We start from the raw sequence: 22,039 nt of genomic DNA, 5'->3' as shown, positions 1-22,039 counted from the left end.
TACATTTCATATACGTTTGAGTCATTCTATGGAACAGATTGCTGTGCTGTGCTTAGTCACTGAGTTGTGTCTGACTCTGCTACCCCATGGCCTGCAGCCCGTCAGGCTCCTCTGTCCATGGGGATTCTCCAGGAAAGAACACTGGAGTGGGTTGCCATGCCCTTCTCCCGGGGGATCTTCCCAACCTAGGGCTCGAACCCAGGTCTCCCACATTTCAGGTGGATTCTTTACCGTCTGAGCCACCAGGGAAGCCCATAGAACAGATGATGTAGACACATCTCCTATGTGAACTTGTGGGAAGGTCAGAATGAGTGTGGTCATCCTAGCTTCACTCACGTCTCCCTGCTCTCCTCCCCAGGACACACGGGACGGTTGTTAAAGTCTCTATGCTTCACCAGTCTCTCCTTCCTGTTGCTGCACATCATTTTCCACATCACGTTGGCGAGTCTGGAGGCACAGCACCGCATCGCACCTGGTTACAACTGTGAGTATGATGGGGCCTTTTTATCATGCTGTGAACGTGCCTAACAAAGCTATGTGTTGTGACATTCATAGAAAATCTAGGCAACACATTAAAAAAAAAAAACTGTGGCAGTTTTTGGCCATTTGTTGACCTCATGCATTATAAATATATACAAAGAAATTCGTGTGCCTTGACAATGGGGTAATGTGAACGCCTTAATTAATGCATCTTCAACACATATTAGCTACTAGACTCCAATCTGTATGTAACACACTATGGCTGGGTGTAGTCTAAAAAAAAAATCGAGATTTACACACAGACCCTAGAACTTTCATTACAGCTAGTGAGATAAGACAGGTACAGTATGTACCAGGGTAAATAAGAGTATAAAAGTTGAATAACATTATACAACAGTGACCTCAATCCATTTCTAAAGCATAATGTAAGATTTCACTCATCTTTATGGGGAAAATGTAAACGACAGTTTCTTTTTCAAACTGGGATTACTTTTTGCTATTCATAATAAAATGATGTATCTTATGCACAAAACCTTATATTTTAAGGTTTTGATCTGAAAAAGTCAACACATATATGCTTTATCTAGGTAGTATCATCTTTCTAAAATTAATCTACTATCAGATAAATTCTACTCCTGTTTTTGTAGGATGTGTGTTTGTCATTTGAAAAAAAAAAAAAAACCAGAAGGATTTCAAAGAGATGGAATATAATCCATATGTTTTAAGTTAAACCTGAAGAAATCCTGAGATATTTGGAAAAGACTAAATTAATAGTTTTACGTTGTCAGTTTTTCACTGAGGAACTCGTTTGTGGGTTTGAAATTTCCTGATCTTTCATAAGTGCAACCACAAGTAAAAGAAGTAAACCAACCCTTCCCAGTAAAATAAAAAGAGATTAAAATTCTTCATGGATCAAAGAATGTTAGCATAAATGTAGTGAGAGATTCTTTAATAAAATCCAGAGTTATAGATTATTCATATCCCTCACTGCATAACTTTCAGAGAGCTAAACTTCACAGAGCTAAGTTAGTGTTCATTTTGGCCATTTTATTAAGTGCCCAGGTCCTTGGATAATAATGCCTATCAAAGTGATTTTTGGTTTAAGATCTATGAATTAAGATATGTTTTAAAAAAGACTTAGATAGAACTCGTATACCATAAAATTCACCCATTTAAGGAATGCAACTCAGTGGTTCTTAGGTTGTGCACCCATTACTACTCTCTAATTCCAGAAACCTCTCATCACCCCAAGAAGAAACCCTGCACCCATGAACACTATACATCCTTCTTTCCCTCTCCACGCATTCCTAGGCAACCCCTAATTTACCTTCTGACTCTGGTGGATTTACCTGCTCTGGGCATTTCATCCAAACAGAATTGCATGAGGTCTGTGTCTGACTTCTCTTACTCAGAGTAATGTTTTCAAGGTTCATCTACATTGTAGCCTATGTTAGGACTTCATTCCTTTTCGTGGCTGAATAATATTCCATTGTTACAATGTGGTTTTAATGTCTGATGAAAGTCACATCATTATTAAAAACTTGATAAAATACAATGTTTAAATAATGGTACTTTAGTTATGTTATTAATATGATAGGAAGCATTTATTACACGTGGCCAGATTCAGGTCTTTTTGAACTTAGTAGAAGTGTTAGCAGTATTATTTTTTACTGTTCCTGAATCAAAAATCCTTTGGGTAGGTCTTAATCAGGCATTCCCAGAGCCAGAAGGAGGGATTTTTTAACTAAGTATTTTCTGAACAACTTGCTACCTTCCCCACAATAAAAGCTGAATTTGAAGCAAAAAAGGTAGGTATGAGAGGAAGAACATGGAAAAATTATTTGATACATTGCATGCAGATGAGATTCCATAATCCAATTATATAATGCTATATATTCTGTATATATAATGTTTTGACATCAAAATTTTATTTTCTTTCTCTTGAGTAATATCTCATACTGTAGCAATGTAGAAAATAAAATATCTCTTTGTTTTAAAAAATGATATTTCATAAGTAATAAGTTATCTTTGTCACTGAAAGTATTTAATCACAAGATATATTACAACTGATCAGATTTTTCAAACTTGAGTTTACAAATATATAGCTTGCCTGTGTCTGCAAATACTGTTTGGTGCTGAGCGATGGTGTAGACAGAACTGTGCTGGAGGGTGTCTAGATTAGGATGTGAACACATAATTTCCTCTGATCCAAAGTCTAGGTCTTTCTATTTTTATTCAAAATAGTATTTGCAACAGTTCTACAAAGGTCAAAACAAAAATGAAATGTGAAATGCTAAGACTGTATTCCATTTTTCAGATTTACAAATGAATTTACTGTATGTGGAGGAGCCTCTCCCATAAGGTATAGATAGAGACAGAAAGACATACAGGCTTAAAGCACACACACACATCATACATCACGCACACACACACACAGATCACACACATAGAGATCAGACATCACACACACACACCGCACATACACAGATCACACACACAGCACACATCATGCACACACAACATACACATAGATCATACACACACATTACACACCCTACACACACATGTACCACATACACACACATCACACATCTCACATGCATACCACACACACAACACACACATACACATCACACACATGTCACACCCACATACCACATACACACATCACATGCCACACACAAAGCACACACACAGATCACACACACATCACACACATACACCACACATATACCACACACACACCACACATCACGCACACCTCACATATGCACACACACAGAAGCTTGTACGCGTGTTTTCTCCGTCTTCCCAGACCAGAGTCCACATTACTTAGACCCTTTGGATGGAACCTATGTTGGTGTCCTGGGCTGCCCTGCTCAGTGGTGAAAGTAGAGACCAGTCAGATCTGGCCTCTTGACATGTGTCTTACTGGCCATTCCCTGCAGCACAGTCTTGGAGAGTCGACCTGCCTTTCCTAACCTCACAGCTGAATACATGGGCTTCCGGACATCGTATATTCCTAGGGATCATTCTATTCACGCGCAGTGCTTTCTGCTGTTACTCTTCCTGGAGATGTGTCTTGGACATGTCCAAATCTATCATACTGTCCTTCTTTCCTTTTTGACGTCCCATATAAAAGCTCTATTCTCTTCCACCCAGGTCAATATAATAGAAATCTAACAGTAAACTTTATTCCTAACAAGTTAAATTCTACTTTGAAGCTTATTTCCACAAAAGTGGATGTTCCAATGTGAAGTTCCAGCATATTTGAGGAAGTCACCACAGAGACGGGAGATACAAAAGAATGAGTTAGAGGTGGGATGTGAGCCCCACGAGCACCTTGAGAGTGAATCTACAAAGAGAAATCACCAGTGTCTCCTAAAAACCAGCGATGCTGCAAAGCATCGGTGCAGCAGGTCTACAGAGTTTTTTTGTTCAGCTTCATGTGCAGTGTTTAAAAATCATACATTCTTGAAAAGGGATAAAAGAGGAGAGCAAACAAACTTCAGAGCTTTGCAAACTAGTTTAGTCCAAGGTTGACACAGACCAGGTTTTCAGCCTGGAGCATTTTTTAATGATCAAGTTATATAAACTCTTGAAAAACCCAGTCCCCGTGGTAATGGAAACACTGACTTTTCATTTGGGGCTGACTTCACCTTATTCGTGTTATTGTTTCTCTAGCATTTGCAGTTTCGATTACACCATCCGAGCTGTAAACACAAACTCCGCTGTTTTGATATCCCACATTTGACGTTCTGCCTTCTTTTGGCATCCGTAGATGTAAAGTAGCAAAACTTCAAATGAAAAGGCACAGAGTGCCTGTGCCGTCTGAATGCCTCCTCTGTGTGCCAGACTTTGTCAAATTAAAATGAAGGAACCCAGACACGTCCGGCTTCCCCATCTCACTCAAGTGGTCTTCAGACTCCAAACCACTGAGTGCTCATTTATACGTGTTTAATTTGGTGTTCCTAACGACTCCTCTCCCTGTCTAACACTCATATGCCCTCAACCTCGTTACGGCAAAAGCTCCCAGGATCCCCCAGGAATCTGAGCTGTGAGCCTGGTGACAACGGTAGCCTTTATAAATATCCAGCCATTGGAAGTTCTCTCCCCCAAGAGCCCTGTGAACAGCCACTGGCAGCAGTAAAGGTTGTTTCAGACCAGCCCAGTTAGTGCTTGGCAGCTGGCGGATTTGTTAAAGATGCCATTGTGCAGAAGGGGGACCTGCTGCCCCGCCCCTCCCCCTTCACTTCCAGGTAAGTGAGGAAATCGTGGGGCGGGGGTGCGGGCGGCACCTCTGTAAATTCTCCTCAGACACGTGTTGTGCAGCTTACTAAAATATTTTCATTCCATCAAAACTGGACTGTTTCAGTCATGTCCTGCCAGAGCCTGTAGAAGCAGTCTGTCTGCCTCAGTGAGGGACCTGCAGGGGTGGGGAAGCCAGGGTTGGGGGGAGATGCAGGTCCCGTCTGGATGATGCAGGGGCTGTGCTGAAGCAGGCTGTTGCTTGAAAGAAATGTTTGCTGTCCGGACTGTGAAGGGAAGCTTTGCGGTGATGACGGCTACTCTGTATAGAGCCCCTCCTGTCATTGTATCCCTCTTCTAATTAATGCCTCCTTTATCCTTGTTACAAATGGGCTCCGGTATCCTTTGCATAGGGCACTCCACGCACACGGTCCCATTCAATTTAGAGCTGACCTGACCATGCAGGCTGGGTTTCAGGAGGTGAGTGGCTGCCCTCTTCCAGGCTGGATCCATCTGGAGATGGGGACCCAGCTTGTTCTTGCACAGAGGCCAGTCTGATGGCCAAGTCTTGCCTCTGCAGAGCAGGGCCACCCGTGATCTCGCTTCTCCGGGGACTTGTAGTGCCCGGTCTGCACATGCGGCTGAGGTGGGACAAGGAGGGGTGGAGGAGATGGGGAGGAGGGCGGCTTTGAGGATGGAGATGGAGAGCCCAGCTGAGAGGGTGAGTGAATGGGTGGAGCCACTGCCATGTGAGCCAGGATCTTTTCTGATTTCTCTGTTCCTTCTTGTGGAGCCCCTTGTTTTTCACCAGCTTGGGATTAATTTCTCCACTGCACTTTCTGCATGCATGCAAGCTTAGTCACTCAGTCATGTCCAACTCTTTGCGACCCCATGGACTGTAGCCCATCAGGCCCTTCTGTCCATGGGATTCTCCAGGCAAGAATACTGGAGTGGGTTGCCATTCCCTTCTCCAGGGGATCTTGCCAACCCATGGATTGAACCCGGCTCTCTCACATTGGCAGGTGGATTCTTTACCATCTGAGCCACTGGTGAAGCCCATTGCACTTCCTAAGACTCTGGATTAGTGCAATTTCCAAGAGTTTAAGTAAGAGCTTCTGGTGTTCAGTCCACGGCTTTCTCTTCTTTGGAGATTTGTCCTTATAATGAATTGCATATTTTCTTTGCTTCATTCAGTTGCTGAGTTCATTGTTAAATCTGTTTTACCCTGAGGGTCAGACCCCTCGGATCAGCTACTTTCTTCTCCTGCGGAGGGAGGGGCACCTAGGATTCCAACTTTTCTTATCCCATGAGCTTGGAAGCCACTGACCAAGAGGTTATTCTAGGCCTCAGAGGTACTTTGTCCTGCTGCCCTTCGATCCTCAGAGCACAAGGGTCCTGATGCTGTGACCCAGCATCTGAAACCTTAGTAGGTAACGGGAACACCCAGGGCCAGTCATGGGACTGGAAGTTGGGCATCCCATCCTGATGACATGGGGTGAGCACGGAGTGTGGAGCATCCCCTCGGTGCCCTGCTTCCTGGAGCCCATGCTGGCTTGTCTCTGGAACCTCCATCCCCAGTTGGTGCTTCATAAGTCATGCTGGTCAGAGACGAAGCCTGAGGTTTACTGAGTCACCTGGCGGGTCCATCCTCCTAAAATTAAGTCCATTTCTTTATGTTCCTCTTTATGTCTTCACTGGACACAGTACTATGGAGGCAAGAGCTGATGCTTATGAAACAAGAGACAAAATACTCAAAAGGACACTGGCCTCCGTCCTCTGAGAGCCGTTTATGTATGTATGCTGCCTGCATCCTTGTGCTCCCTGACCGGGGGTCTCTGAAGGGTGGCGTCTGGTAGTGTCAGCTTCCTCTTGGCCCTGTCACACTCCTCTCCTCTGCCAGCGTCTGAAAGCAGAATCTGCCCAAAATACAACAATGAAAGCAAAAACCTGGACCAGGTTGTCAGCTCTCTCCTGGCCCTCTGCGCCAGGGTGAGGACCACTCTCTGATTTTCTCTTAAGGGAAGTAGTTTAAAAGCTTCTAGATTGTATGCGCACCTTCCGCTCGCATATATTATAAGAGGAATTAGCCTTAAGTGGTATTTCCCACAGCCCCTGGTAATGGAGGCAGATTGCTTTTTCAACTCACTGCACATGGACGAATGTGCCCACTGAGAGGAGTCTGACGTCCAGCAGCAGGGCAAAGGCCCCTCAGTCTGGGCCTGACCTGTGATCAGTAGACCTTGGTGGAGAGCATGCTGAAAGAGATCTCTGGTGACCTGATACAGATGAGTCCATGCTCCTAGAATGATGGACACAATTAGTTTTTACTGGCCAGAGCCAGCCCCAGGCGGGGGTGGTGAATAGGGGTGGGGAACACAGTGGAGAAGAGAGACCCCATCAGGGTGAAAATCTCGCAGGCCAGGGCTGCTTGGTGTCCTGGTTCACTTGCAGTGAAGGCTGTTGAGCTCTGTCTTCTTTTATCATTTATCAGCATTTCTTCCAGGACAATATCTCATTTTACAGGAGAAACATTTTTCATGAGAATTTGTATACTATCTACTATATGAGTGAACGTAGGACCTCAGGGGACTGTGGGGAAGTTGTTCTTGTCTGTGCCTGAGTTTCCTGGACTGTAAAGTGAAGGTGATGTGATCACCATCTCGCCGGGTGGCCGTGAGGTCCACAAACACGGGCCATGCACGGGGTACAGCACCTGCCCCATAGCAAGTGGTCGGTGACTATGAACTATTACTACTGCTGTTGTTAAAGTTTCTGACATGATTAGAGGGGCAGAAATAACCCAGAACCAAATTGTACACAAATTATACACAGTCACGTGGGTGAAGCTTGGCGGAAAGGTGACAGAGATGAAATCGGATGACTTCGTTGTTTGGGGACCACTTTTCCACGGGTGGGTCCTCACCTTCTGGGCCTGTGAGTGCAGCTCCAGGGCAGGGACGCCCTCTCCCTGCCCAGCCCGACTCCCTGCCCTGGATGCACACTGTACATCTTACTCTGTAGTGGTTACCACCTCCCTTCTTTTCGGTTCATGAGGAAGTAGGAGAAAGACATGTCCATTTGAAGCCTTTTATTGCTCTCTAAAAACATCCATCAAAAAAAGTCACCTGGTGTAAAAAAAAACTCAGATTTCCATTTGGATTTGGGGACATTGGGAGTGTAAACATGAAAGACAGAGCTGGCCTTAGAAGCAGCGAGGAGGGGAGAGGATGCGGGGTGGGTGGGTGGGTACGCCTGATTGATACCTGGGTGGTTGGGGAGAGAGGTCCGCAGTGAATGACACCCGGGCCAGTCTCCTCAGGCCCCTCTGCTCCCACCCACACCCTCCGAGCTGGCTGCAAGATCCGGGAAATTCAAGATGACTTGGGATCGATTGTGTTTGCTTAAATAACAATTTCCCTACCCTCAATTTCATGATGCAGCATTTCTAGTGTAAATTATTTACCATAAAAGCTCTAAGGCTAGTCTGTGTGGTGTGGGAGTAAACTCAACCTCAAAATTATAGATGGGCAACATAAAGCTGTAACTGTGTGTTTCCAAACGCCTGGTGTGATGGAAGGGTAGTTCAAGGGCATCAGGGAGTACAGCTGGGCCAAGAACAGTCATGCCATTCTAGGAAGTGGTAATTGTAAAATAGTTTAGTTATTCTTTAGACTCATTGACTAGGTGTGTATTGTAGGACCTAGGCATGTGGACTCATAAATTAAAAACATTTTTCCTATAAACAATTTTGGATTCAGAAAATTCCTCTTGATTTCATGCATTGAAAATATATTTCAGGGACATAGAAGACTGGCGAAGAAGTGGCTAGTATACTTTATCTCTTATGTTCATGTTTAGAGACATTTAAACATTTCCTAAGATCCCCATTGTAGGACATGAGTATATAGTGAATAAAATACTAAAGATATTACTATTATTGTTCATTGTCGTTCAGTCGCTAAGTTATGTCCATCTCTTTGTGACTCCATGGACTGAAGCACGCCAAGTTTCCCTTTGCTGTCTCCCCAGGCTTGCTCAAACTCATGTCCATTGAGTCACTGATGCCCTCCAGCCATCTCATCCTCTGTCATCCCCTTCTGTTCCTGCCCTCAATCTTTCCCAGCATCAGGGTCTTTTCCAATGAGTTGGCTTGTCACATCAGGTGGCCACAGTATTGGAGCTGATATTACTATTAAATGTTATATTGTAGATGGATGTTATAAATATTGCATGTTGATAATTATGGTTTCAAATGCTTTTCTTTCATTACCTTGCATTGTTATTTAGTTTATCATCTCTTATTTTTAAATGGGTGATCATTCTCGAAGATCCCAAAAGCATTTAAGAAGCAGTGCAGTGGAAGGTGGGTGGACAGCTGGTTTCCCAGTGTTCGTATGTGGTGATTTCTTCCTCTTCCCCACTAGCCAATGGATGATAATCAAATCAAAGGACTTATGACATGTAAACCACCACGATCAGAAGTGAGTGCACATGTTTCCTCCTTTTTAGTTTTGCAGAATTTGGAGGATATTTTCCTTTTTTTAAATTTAAATTTATTTATTTTAATTGGAGGCTAATTACTTTACAATATTGTATTGCTTCTGCCACACATCAACATGAATCCACCACGGGTGTATACGTGTTCCCCTCATGTTTATTTTTTATTTACTCCTCAAAAAATATTATTGTTGTTGTTTAGTTTCTAAGTCATGTCCACTTCTTTTTGACCCGATGGACTATAGCCCTCCAGGCTCCTCTGTCCATGGGATTTTCCAGGCAAGAATAATGAAGTGGGTTGCTACTTCCTTTTCCAGTTTATCTTCCCAACCCAGGGATCAAACATGCATCTCCTGCATTGGCAAGTGGATTCTTTACTGTCTGAGCTGTATTTATTTTCTTAATTGAGAAATCCGAATGAATGTCATATTTAAATTGTAACAATGATATTATGATATCTTGCATTGTTAACTTTGAAAATGTTTCTCCATAAAGTAGACTCTACAACAACTACAAAGAAAATTAACTTTAAATAATTCAGGTTATTTATAATCCCACAGTCTTGTCATATATTAATTTATGTGATAATTTTTTATTAAATGCCTACTGTGTACATTCATGGTAGCCTATGGACATCACTGTCCTGCCTTCACAGACCTTACAGTTCACTGGTGTGAGGTGGGGGCCAATATATGAATGACCACCACCAGCAGAGTCGGATATAGTGCTGATATTGAGGATGTAGAAAGATCAGTGGAAATATACTTAATAGGTACCTAGTCTGGCCTGGGATGGGAGACTTCCTGGAGGAAGTGATGTGGAAGTAGATACCCAAAGGTGTAGCTATTTGTCGTGACAACCATGAAAGTGCCCTTCTATCATGAAATGCATCCACCTCTATCATCTCATGAACTCTGAAGATTAGAATTGGCTCTGGGGATACATACATACTCAAGAACGTTCCTCCTATCAAGTTTTAAAAAGGAGAAGGGAGCGGCAGAGGATGAGATGGTTGGATGGCATCACTGACTCAACACACAGGAATCTGAGCAAGCTCTGGGAGATAGTGAAGGACAGGGAAGCCTGGCGTGCTGCAGTCCATGGGGTTACAGAGTCGGACATGACTTAGTGACTCAACAACAACAACAACAAATCCCTGGAAAGAATCTGTTGACTGTGAGATTCCTAACAGCCCTTAAGACAGTAACTTTGACTCTGTGAAGTAAAAGCCACATTTCTCTGTCTCTGCCTAGAGTCTATTGAAGAATTTCAATGAATACATATCAAATTTAATGCAAGGTCTTGCCTTGGTGCATCACATCCAGAAAACGTTAAAGGTGGTTTTTCTCATTAACTGATTATACTAGAGAACAGTAAGGAAGACATTTAACTTTTTTCTGCATTTATCTTCTGTTTTCTCAAAATAGATGGCAGTCCTTCTTGACATTGTCACAATTTGTGGAAGAAGGAAGGATTAAAACACTTAAAAATTAAGTGTGATCTGGCTTCCAAAATGTATTTTAACTTCCTTTAGCAGAAGTTCTTTATCAATTTGTGGCTTGGTATTGAGACATACACTTAGTTTATGTCTTACTCTGAAATGAAGGTGGTTGAACATGTCAATATATGGCAGTTCAGGCTGTTAGCATCTGGATTTTGAAGTCCTCCAAAACCTACATTTTCTACTTGTATTTTGGTTTTTCAGACTTCAGAGTCTTCTCCAAAAACCACCTCAATTTTCACAATGAAAAGAAACAAAAACAGATACACTCTTGATCTATAAAAACCTAATTAAGCAAAATCAGTCATAAAGTTAAATAGTTTTTTGTTTTTTTGTTTTGTCCAACTAGATGAGCTGGTTGGACATCTCATGGGGAATGGGGGAGAGGATTGGTAAGTGCAGGTGTTAACGAGAAGTTGACAAACTGAGAGAGTTTTCAGAATCAATTTGAAGACTTCATTCTTTAGATCTGGGTGGATGTGTCACATACATAGCACCTTAGCCATACCTGCCCTGGTTTATCTCCGTGTGATCTTCCAACATGTTGGTAATGAACTTGGGCATGTGACACTTCCCTCTATCCAAACAATTAAGTCATCCAAAACATAAGTTATTATTTAAGAGCTGGCCTTTGGATAATTGAAAGCTTAGAATCCAGACAGGCTGTGAAGTCTCTGATGACATCTCTATAAGATCATTTACCCTTTCCATGGACTTGGATGCAGGTGAGCACACCATCTCACCATGAAGACTTTGAAAGCAAAACAAACGAAAACACATGTTGCATTTAAAACAGCCAAGACACTAGTTTATACTTTAAACTTTGAATCAATAGGCTAGTGAAATGAAACAACAGACATTTTACCCTTAAGGGTGAATAATCAAGGTATCTTTTTTTGGTCAACAAAATACATTCAATGCTTTCTTTCTGTGCTTCAGTTATAGATAGACATTCTTGTCAACAGTAACTGACATTTATTTTACTCTTGGAAATATTATTTATTCTTGGCTTTGAGTCAAAGCAGTAAACAGTCTCCTTAATGATGTAATTTTAAAATTTATGATGTTTTAGTAACTATACCAGTAAACTTTATACTCGATAATATACAATCCTCATAGAGTTGGTATTTTTATTTATATTTTAAAGTCAAAGGGACCAAATTTATTTCCTAGAATATGTCTACATTTTAATGGCTATAGCACTTATTCATTTGTTAGAATTTTTTCTAATTGAAGTATAGTTGATTTACAATGTTGCTTAAAACTTATTTTAAATTATAGGCTGCCTGAAGTCCCTGAATGTGCTTCTGGGAAAAGTAGGCTTTTTGTTTCTAGTAGAGTAAAACTAAGGGGTATTATTGTAAGGATGTTGGGATTGGTCTGGAATCATGGAACTGGATCATGATAAGACTTCTCCATTGAAAACTTACCGCAGGCACCGAGTCATGTAAGACCTCGTACATGAATTCCATGAAATCATTCTGGACACTTTATTTCAATCAACAGAGAGAGGAGTAGCCCCCTCCCCCCCGACTTCCAAGGATGTCAAGAGTCTTAAAAGCACAGCTCAAGTCCATCCATCCATCCAACAAATAGTTATCTGTTGTCTGTGTGTGCCAAGCACTGTTCCAGCTGCTGGGGATGCAGCAGTGTAAACGCAAAAACAATTGAAATTGTAACCGTTATGGAGCTCGTATTCTGTAACATGGGAGATGTATAAAATAAGTAAGCTTTATAATATTCCAGCTGTAATAATGCTCCGAAGAAAATTAACCCAGAAAAGTAGAAATGAAACATCAAGGTCAGCATGGTGGCGTTTCAGGCAGGGAGGTCACGGAGAAGCAAAGTGGACACATGGGAAAATGCAGCCGCCACCGCCCCCTGCTCAGCGCCTCTGCTTCAGGACTCCTTTGCTTCCTGTGCGCACACTCTGGATAGTTGTTTATGAGCTGAAACATTGTAGATTGAAGAGTTATTCCAACCAGTCTATCACGTCTTCCTGTGATAAGCAGGGGGTACCCTACCTTCCTGATGTTATGAGCATGTGTCCCACAGCCCTGCTCACTCTGTGACCCCTGTGGCCCCTCAGAGCACGCGACATCCTCCTTCCCAGGGTCAGGAGTATTTGTGACCAAGAAACTCTGCCAGTCCAATCTGCTTAGTGTTGTGTGTTGTGCATTCAACCATCTCATTCTGTCGAGGCAAGGGACCCTGCTCTCATCAACAGGTGAATAGGAGGTGCTCAGAATACTGTAAACCACTGTAGTCGAGCCGCTTTGCTGCTGGTGAGAAGGCAGATGTACACATTAGTGAGAGAGCAAGAGGGTACAGAAATAAATCTGCACATACATGGTCAGTTTTCAGCAGAGATGCAAAAGCAGTTTTGTGGATAAAGCACAGTTGTTACTGGAAAAATGTGGGCTCCATATTTAAACCCATATTTAAATCCATTCCACTTTAAAATTCGTATGAAAAATAAGGGCTTTAACCTTTACCTTGTACCATATATAAAAATTAACTCAAAGTGGATCATTGAAGTTAAAATGTAAAACCATAAAACTCTTTTAAAAAAATAGGATCTTTGAGGCCTTGGCTTGGACAAAAGAAATGATTTCTTAAATATGACACCAAAATAATGATTCAAAAGGGGGGGAAATGGATAAACTGAACTTACATCAAAATTAAGAACTTCTTCTCAAAATCCAATAAGATGTTAAAAAGTGAAGCCACAAATTGAAAGAAAAATATTTGCAAATCACATATGTGGTAAAGGATTTCCATCCAGAATATATGAAGAACTCTCAAAACTCAATACCAAGAAAACATACATTTCAACTTTAACAAGGGCAGAAATTTTGAGCAAGCACTGCACTAAAGAAGATACTCAGATGACAAATAAATGCATGAAAATCACTTAACATCATTAGTCATTAGGAAAATGAACATTAAAAATATGAAGTTACTGCTCCATATCTCTTAGTATGGGAGAAAGGAAGGAAGGAAGGATCCCAACTTCTGATGAAGATGCAGAGCCCCTGGAATTCAAACATATTGCTGCTAGGAATGCAGAGTCACGCAGCCACTTTGAAAACCAGTTCCGGTATATCTGATGGTCAGCCACATACTGCTTGTTCAACCCAGAACTCCTACTTTTGGAAATTTACTGAAGTGGAATGAAAATTTATATTCACACAAAAATCTCTAAGCAAATGCTCTCAGTACCTTTATTTGTAATTGACCCAAGCTTTGGAAAAACCCAGATGTCTTTCAGCTGGTAAATGGATCAACAAACTGCAGACCCTGGATGGAGTATTAGTCAGCTGTGAAAAGTACACAGTGCTGATCCACACAGTAACACAACTGACTCTCCAATGAAAGATGCTGAGGGACAGAAGCCAGTCTTAGATTCTCCAGCCCATATGTGACATGAATGATGTTCAAGAAAAGGTCAAACTCCAAGGACAGAAAATAGATCAGCAGTCACCAGTGGCTGGGAGACTTTGGGGCTGATGGAGCTTCTCTGTATCTTGACAGATGTGGTAGTCACAGGACTGAATGCATTTGTTAGAACTTGAAGAGTTAAACAAAAATGAATGAGTTTTAAGTTATGTAAATTATACCTTAATAAGATTTTTTTTCCCCTGGAGGAGGAAATGGCAACTCACTCCAGTATTCTTGCCTGGGCAATCCCATGGACAGAGGAGCCTGGCAGGCTACAGCCTGTGGGGTCACAAAAGAGTCGGACATGACTTAGCGACTAAACAGCAACAGCAAAGAATGCTTTTTAAAACCACTGACCATCGTGGGAACAAACTGGAGCTTCCCCTTGTTATTTGCTTCGGGGCTTCTGTGAAGAGTGGTGGCATCAGAGTAGTAGACTCTGGTCCCACTGCAGATCCTAAAGGTCGTGATTTCTTATCTCAAGTGCTGTTGTGAAGACCAGATCGGAGAGGATGGTTTTGAAAGCGCTTCCTAGCTTATTGATGTTTCATTCATTTATTCAATAAGTCTTGGTTGATCATATGGGGCTTCTGTGTTCTGGGCGTGTGTCAGCCCCAGGTAACCACAGATAAGACTGCTGTAGCTCCCCCTGCTCTGGGGAGCTCCTCTTCTAAGGTGAGGAGAAGGCATGCAAGCACATTCCTGCAGTAACATATGATCTGATGAATAAAGTCATCCCCCAAAGGCCTGAGGAACCCCAGCAGCTGCCGGGCATGGAGAGTGACCCAGGCATTGTTAGGTCTTGGATATCACTTAGACGAGTTCTCAATTTAGCAGAAGCAGGAGCCTCTGAGGTTTGTTTTTTTTTTTTTAATGGCAGAAATAGGAATGAATGATTCTTTAAAGACTTTTTTTGATGTGGACTATTTTTAAAGCCTCTATTGAATTTGTTGCAATATTGTTTCTGTTTTATGTTTAGTTTTTTGGTCATCAGGCCTGTGGGATCTTAGCTTCTCAACCAGCGATTGAACTCGCACCCCCTGCATTTGAAGGCGACAGGTTAACCACTGGCCCTCCAGGGAGGTCCCTGAGTGATGCTTTAGAAAGATCATCTTGGCCACAGTGCACACCTTTGTGTGGGTGTATGTGAGTGATGGCCGGTGGGGCGATGGAAGAGGAAGGGCCAGTGACAAGAACCTGAACTAAGGAGACTGCAGAGGAATTTTAGAAGAGATGCTTCGAGAAAGACAGTGCTGTCTAATTCAGTGTGGTGGAAGAAGAAAGAGACTGACTGGGTGGGTGGAGGTACTGTTTCAACAGTCTAAGGACCACATGGGGAAGATTTGACTTGGGGAGGGAGGGAGGGTGGGTATCAGTTTTGTGTTTGAAATCCAGATCCATGCATCTGTGTAGCTGTAAGAGGAAATGTCCAGTAGGTTATTGTGTAAATGGATCTATAGTTCAGGAAGGACATTCTCTTGGCAACACAGATGAGGGTGTTATCAGGGTACTGGTCATAGGTAAAGATGCATTTCCAGTAATTCACACGACCTGCTCCTTAGTTGAAAAAAATAGTTGAAGACATAACAGTGTTGGGTTGGCGAGTGGCTGTCCACCTGCATGGTTTCCACCCTGTTCTGAGTCTGTGACGATGTTCTGTTTGAGTCCTGGGAGGAAAAACGCCTCCTCACCTGCTGTGTTGCACAAGCTGGCCCTGTTAGTGGTTCGGAGGTGGCAGTTTTTCTGCTGCTCTGGCTGGTGTCGCGAGCACGCTCAGCCCTGTTCTGAGACCTCCCCTTCGGGTGGAGCAGGGAGGCGGAGGGCAGGTCACTGCGGGGCCCCCGGCCGGGTGGCTCCCTCTCCTCCTGGAGCCGTCCTGCCCTACGATTGTGGACAAAGGGGTGGGAATGAGGTTCTGGAGAATTCTTGGCTGGCCTTTAGGGAGAGTGCTGGAGGAAGGACACCTCTAGCTACAGAAAGTTCTTGTCCGGCCTCACTTTTTAAACATGATTTCTAGCATATTTAGGTTGTTATTGATGGCATTTGCTTGGTTTTTCTTGTTCCTGGAGGCTTGCTGATGTGAAGGGCAAAGCTACATGGACTCTCACCCATATCCTGCATTAGTATCGATTCAGGCGGCTACAAAGTGGGAGGAAATGAGAAAAAAAAGTTTCTTATTTCTCAGTCATTAGCCAGTGAGGGGTGGGGGGGATTAAAACTTAGGTTGCTGCTTCCTGGGAAATTTTATCTCAAAATAGATCTAACTACCATTTCTGTCAACCAATAAATGATGATCTCTGGGTTAACACTCAGAGTTCCGTTACTCAGCCTTTAAGCTTTCTTAAAGGCTGCTTGGCCTTGCGTTGAGATGGAGATAGTCTGTTTTCTGGAGCAGGTATAGGTGCTGGAATATAATCAACATGATTCTAAGAAGCTGATTTTTACAAACAGGCTGTAACACCCTCAGATCCTATCATGGAGGGAGCCAAACATCTGCACATGTCTATCCAAGTCATACCACTTGGTGTATTTGCATGCTTCGTAGTTCTGTAACACACATATGAACACACGCTTGTGCACACACATACACGTTACAAAAGAAAATGTAGAGTCAGATTCTCCATAAGTGAAAGTTGTCAGAGAGGATCACATCTTGTGAATTATTACTGGGAAATGACGTGAGAGTTTGGATAAAGAATCAACCAGTATCTTATAGCTGATTCGGGTTATTTCCCTCTTTGGGAGATACACGGTCCGCACCCCACTCTGAGTATTTCTGGTCTGTACCATACTGCTGCTGCTGCTAAGTCACTTCAGTCGTGTCCGACTCTGCGCGACCCCATAGATGGCAGCCCACCAGGCTCCCCCGTCCCTGGGATTCTCCAGGCAAGAACATTGGAGTGGGTTGCCATTTCCTTCTCCAATGCAGGAAAGTGAAAAGTGAAAGTGAAGTCACTCAGTCCTGTCCGACTCTTCGCGACCCCATGGACTGCAGCCTACCAGGCTCCTCTGTCCATGGGATTTTCCAGGCAAGAGTACTGGAGTAGGGTGCCATTGCCTTCCATTTCTCACCTTCTCCAATGAACACACTTTTGGAACCCATTCCAATCAAGAAGACAAAAAAATGTTTCAATCTTAAAACATCATCGATACCATGCATTAGACAGGGTGCTCAGGGCTGGTGCACTGGGATGACCCTGAGGGATGAGATGGGGAGGGAGGTGGGAGGGGGGTTCAGGATGGGGAACACATGTACACCCATGGCTGATTCATGTGAATGTATGGCAAAAACCACCACAATGTTGTAAAGTAATTAGCCTCCAATTAAAATTTTAAAAAATAGATAAAAAACATCATCAGTACCACAACTGGAGGACCAGATCAGCTTTTACTAGGATTATCTGACATTTGCTGGTATTCAAAGATTGCATTAATCAAAAAACATACATCACAGGTTTTCTTGAGGATACATCTCTTGGTGTTATAATTTAACAAAATTAATAATAACTCATCTCTGTGATAAATGAAGAGTTATCAGTCAGAATATCAGAGTAGCTCATTTGTGTGTGCATGACCATTATTACAGTGATTCTTAATACTGTAGAGATTCTGTAAACACTTCTATGTATATTTTAATTTTAGTATATGTTGGAATCATGTTAAAAGTGCAGAGATTAGCAATACAGCTAAAACACTGCCTGTATCTCAAAGGTGTTAAGTGTACCCCTTGCAATCTTGAGATCATCTACGTTCAGTGTGGTGGTGAATAGATTTGCATTGTAGCCCCTTCCGGGGGTCCTCCCTGTTGGAGAAGCTGGCCAACAACCCCTGGAGGCTGTGTCTCTGAAGAGGACAACTGTGGTCTGGGGTCCAGCTGGGAGTCAGCTGACACGCACACATCTCCCAGGCCTTAGCATCCCTTAGCGCTAAGAAGCACCCTTAGCGTCCGAAACAGAGTCTCTGCCTACGGTCACCCTTCCTGTTAGACGGCTGTCGCTTTTGTGGTGTGTGATGTACGTTCTTCCTGGGTTGTCACTGTCCATCTCAGCTTTTCTAAGGTCATAATGCACAGGCATCCATGGGAATTAAAGTTTTGCTGCAGCCTATAATATTTGCTAAATCTCTCACTTTTTATAGAGTCTTCTCTTGAAACCATGTTGACAAAGACAAATATATGATATCACTTGTATGTGGAATCTAAAAAAAATGATAAAATGAACTTATTTATTTATGAAATAAAAGTAGACTCACAGACACAGAAAACAAATTTATGGTTACCAGGGGGAAAAAGGGTGGGGGATAAATTAGAAGGTTGGGATTAACATATAGAGACTACTGTATATAAAAATAGCTAAACAAGGACCTACTGTATAGCACAGGGAACTCTACTCAACATCTTGTAATAACATATAATGGAAACAAATCTGAAAAAGAATATACACATATGTGTGTGTAACTTTGGTGTACACTTGAAACTAACACAACATTGGAAGTTAACTATGCTTCAATTTAAAATGTTTTTAAAAATAATGTAAGCCTGCTTTTGAAATGTGAATAACCATTACCTAGCTGTCTCTTTTATGGAAATTTCCTTCTAGAAAATCACCTTAACTTATAAAATGAATTCACCTATTAATTCATTTTTAAAATGCACTGAGTATCCTCTTTTCTGGTTAAGAGGAATCTTTCAGTAAGTTCATTATTGTCTATTAGAACAATGTATTTTATTCAAGTCTAAGTAATTGATTTCTAGCACTCTTCTGGAGTTGTTCAGTGCTCATTTAACTGGAAGCTAAAAATGTTCAAGTCTTTGCTGACTTCCTAAGGATGCTTCTTAAGGGGACTGTTTGATTTATGGGCCTTTCCTTCCTCTGTCTGGCCCTGGATTTTTGGCACAAGTCAGAGCTTAAAATGGGTGTTTGCCTGTGGTCAGACCTTGCTGCTATTAATATCTATTAGATGCCTAATATGTTAGCTTTTTGTAGTACTGGGCTCTTTGCAAAGCATGCGTCCCAGTATTATTTCAATTTAATGCTAAGAACCACATGAGGCAGGTATTATTAAACCCATTTTACAGATAAGAAAGCTGAGGCCAAGGGTCAAGTTTACAAGTTCATAGTCTATGAGTCTTCCAACCCCAGATTTGCTCTTTCTGTTACTCCGGTGATGCCCTCCTTCCTGTCTTGGTCAATTATAAAGTGGAATTGAATATGAAATGAATATAAAAATATAAAATGAGATCTTTAAGTGCTATTTTTCAGATTAAGTTGGTGTTTCAGATGGTAAAGAATCTGCCTGCAATGCAGGAGATGCGGGTTTGATCCTTGGGTTGGGAAGATCCCTTGGAGAAAGAAATGACAACCCACTCCAGTATTCTTGCTGGAGAATCCCATGGGCAGAGGAGCCTGGCGGGCTACAGTCCATGAGGTCGCAAAGAGTCAGACACAACTGAGCAACTAAACACTTTAGCCAAAATCTGCCAGAATTCTCGGTCACCTGTCTCCTCCCAGCCTCGGCGTGGGGTGGCTCTGGCCCCTTTTTCCTGACAGAAAGCTCACAGGCTCAGAACAGGAAGGTGCTGTCATTGCACAGCTGGTGGGGGAGTGCACTTCTGAAAGGTCAGAATGCCTCCGTCCAGAAGCCAAACTCAAAACCAGAGAAGAGTCCATTATGCCTTCTTGTGTGCGTTCGTGAAGAACCCCAAGACCCCTCAGGTACTCCACACTTTGGGGCGTCCCTCTGTTTACCCACCTGAGAGCCCCTGGCATAGGTGGCTCCACTCACCTACTTCGAGGAGATGTGTTTAATTCCGTGCCATCTCCTGGTTGTTACGTGTCATTTTCTAGCAACTAGTTTGCTTTTCATAAACTAAACATCCACTTCTCTTGCTGCCACTAAGCTGGATAGTCTGCTTTAGGAGTTCTCATTGTAAAGAAAGCAGAGTAGGCTACAATGGATCTTTAAACAAGCTTAAAAGCAGCCCAGGTCTCCAGGATGTAGAGGAGAAGGCAGTCCCAGGGTCAGGGAGGGGGAGGTTTATGAAGCAGGGCTGGGGTAGGGTGCAGTGCTAGAGAGGAGGCCTTGCTGGGCAGGGGGCTGCTGGGGCAGGTTCCCCATGGATGGGAGCTCTGTTGACTTGTGTGCACACAACCCTTTGAGCAGAGCCTGGTGGGACCCGGCTGCAGCGTTTGGCTTCTCTTATCTCCAGCACAGGTATGTTCTGTGGGTCAAGTTGCTGATTGCTGGCCTGAAGTGATGACATTGGACAGCTTCCTTCCTAAGTTCAGGGGCTGAAATTCGAGCCCCAGGTATTTTAGTCTTGGCAAAAATCTTACAGTTTTGATGCCAGACCTTGAACTTCCCCCAGCCAGGAAAGTTAGCCAGCCCACACATCAGCAGAAAGGAGGAGACAACGAAGGCCAGGATTTTGACAACAGCAGCACTGCACTGAGAGCGCGTTTCAGTCTGAACACTTCTGAACCTCCCTTCTAGGATTCTTTCTTTCTCTTTTGAGGAGTGTGCTAAAAAGCAGTTTCATGAGAACAAGCTCCAGGAGACATTCCAAAGCCAGCTCCACCTTTATAAATCCAATGAAGGTTTATGAGCCGTAAAGTTTGCATGACTTTCTTAAAAAAAAAAAAAGAATAGAGGCATTGCAATTGAGGAAGCCTGATCCTAAAACTGGAGAAGGCAATGGCACCCCACTCCGGTACTCTTGCCTGGAAACTCCCGTGGACAGAGGAGCCTGGTAGGCTGCAGTCCATGGGGTCGCGAAGAGTCGGACAGGACTGAGTGACTTCACTTTCACTTTTCACTTTCCTGCATTGGAGAAGGAAATGGCAACCCACTCCAGTGTTCTTGCCTGGAGAATCCCAGGGACGGTGGGGTCTCACAGAGTCAGACACGACTGAAGCGACTTAACAGCAGCAGCAGCAGATCCTAAAACTGCTTGGACAGAAAGTGAGGTGAGGCCTTTCTGCTGCAGGGGAGCGAGCATCATTTTTCCCTCCTCCCGGAAGCTGCTGAAGGGCCAGCACCAGCCCCCAGCACTGAGTCACGGCGCAGAACCCTGCTTCTCCTGCTCAGAGAGTGACTGGGGCCTCTCCAAGGACCTGAGCCTGGGCTAATGTGAGGAAGAGGGGGTTTCTAAGATGCTGTGTTAAGTGAATCACTTCCCATTAGGACATACTACCAACCCCGTCCTCCAAAGTGTTAGGAAAGTTGTGAGTCCTGGAACGTGGCATCTGGTCCCAGATTAGTGTGGGCTGAGAGCTTTGTGTGGACAGTCGACTGTGACTCCAGGTGACCGCCCCCCCACCTCTTAGTTCGAAGCATTCTTCTCCTTTCTTTTACTTCTTAAAACTTTGCTGTAACTTTTAATCACATTGCTGTCCTTGTTGCTTCTCTTCGGCCCTAGACTATACACTGCAGGCGGGCACAGACCATGGACGCTCTGCTCCCAGGTTTTTACTCAGGGCCTGAAATGTGCTCAGCTGCAGCAGCTGCTCCTTCCACACTTTCCGCATGCTCAGTTAAGTAATGAAGTGCAGCTACTAAGGGTCTTTAAAAAATGTGCTTCTGGTATGTTGAGTCCTATGTGCTTAGTCCTCAGTCCTGTCTGACTCTTGTGACCCCATGGACTGTAGCCCACCAGGCTCTTCTGTCCATGGGATTCTCCAGGAAAGAATAGTGGAATGGGTAGCCATGCCCTTCTCCAGGGGATCTTCCTGACCCATGGATCAAACCCGGGTCTCCTGCATTACCGGCAGATTCTTCACCATCTGAGTCACCAGGGACGCATCCTATGAAATGGCTTTTATAAGCAAAAGCAGTCAACTATATCAGTTTCATAAGTTTCAAGTTGTAAATTAA

The 22,039-nt window shown here is 43.2% G+C and overlaps 1 protein-coding gene across 3 annotated transcripts in view; it reads left to right on the top strand.

Moving 5' to 3' along the window:
• The window catches only part of PIEZO2 (piezo type mechanosensitive ion channel component 2), a 252,316-nt gene that overhangs the window by 86,495 nt on the left and 143,782 nt on the right, over window positions 1-22,039 (top strand). For all 3 annotated transcript variants that reach the window (XM_061399951.1, XM_061399953.1, XM_061399952.1), the window contains exon 3: window positions 359-484. In XM_061399951.1, coding sequence (XP_061255935.1) covers window positions 359-484 — 126 coding nt within the window. The remainder of the gene's footprint in view (window positions 1-358; window positions 485-22,039) is intronic.

The sequence above is a fragment of the Bos javanicus genome, chromosome 24 (genome assembly GCF_032452875.1).
Source record: "Bos javanicus breed banteng chromosome 24, ARS-OSU_banteng_1.0, whole genome shotgun sequence".
NCBI lineage: Eukaryota > Metazoa > Chordata > Mammalia > Artiodactyla > Bovidae > Bos > Bos javanicus.
Note: the sequence above shows the minus strand (reverse complement) of the source record. Positions and strands in the feature narration are given on the sequence as shown.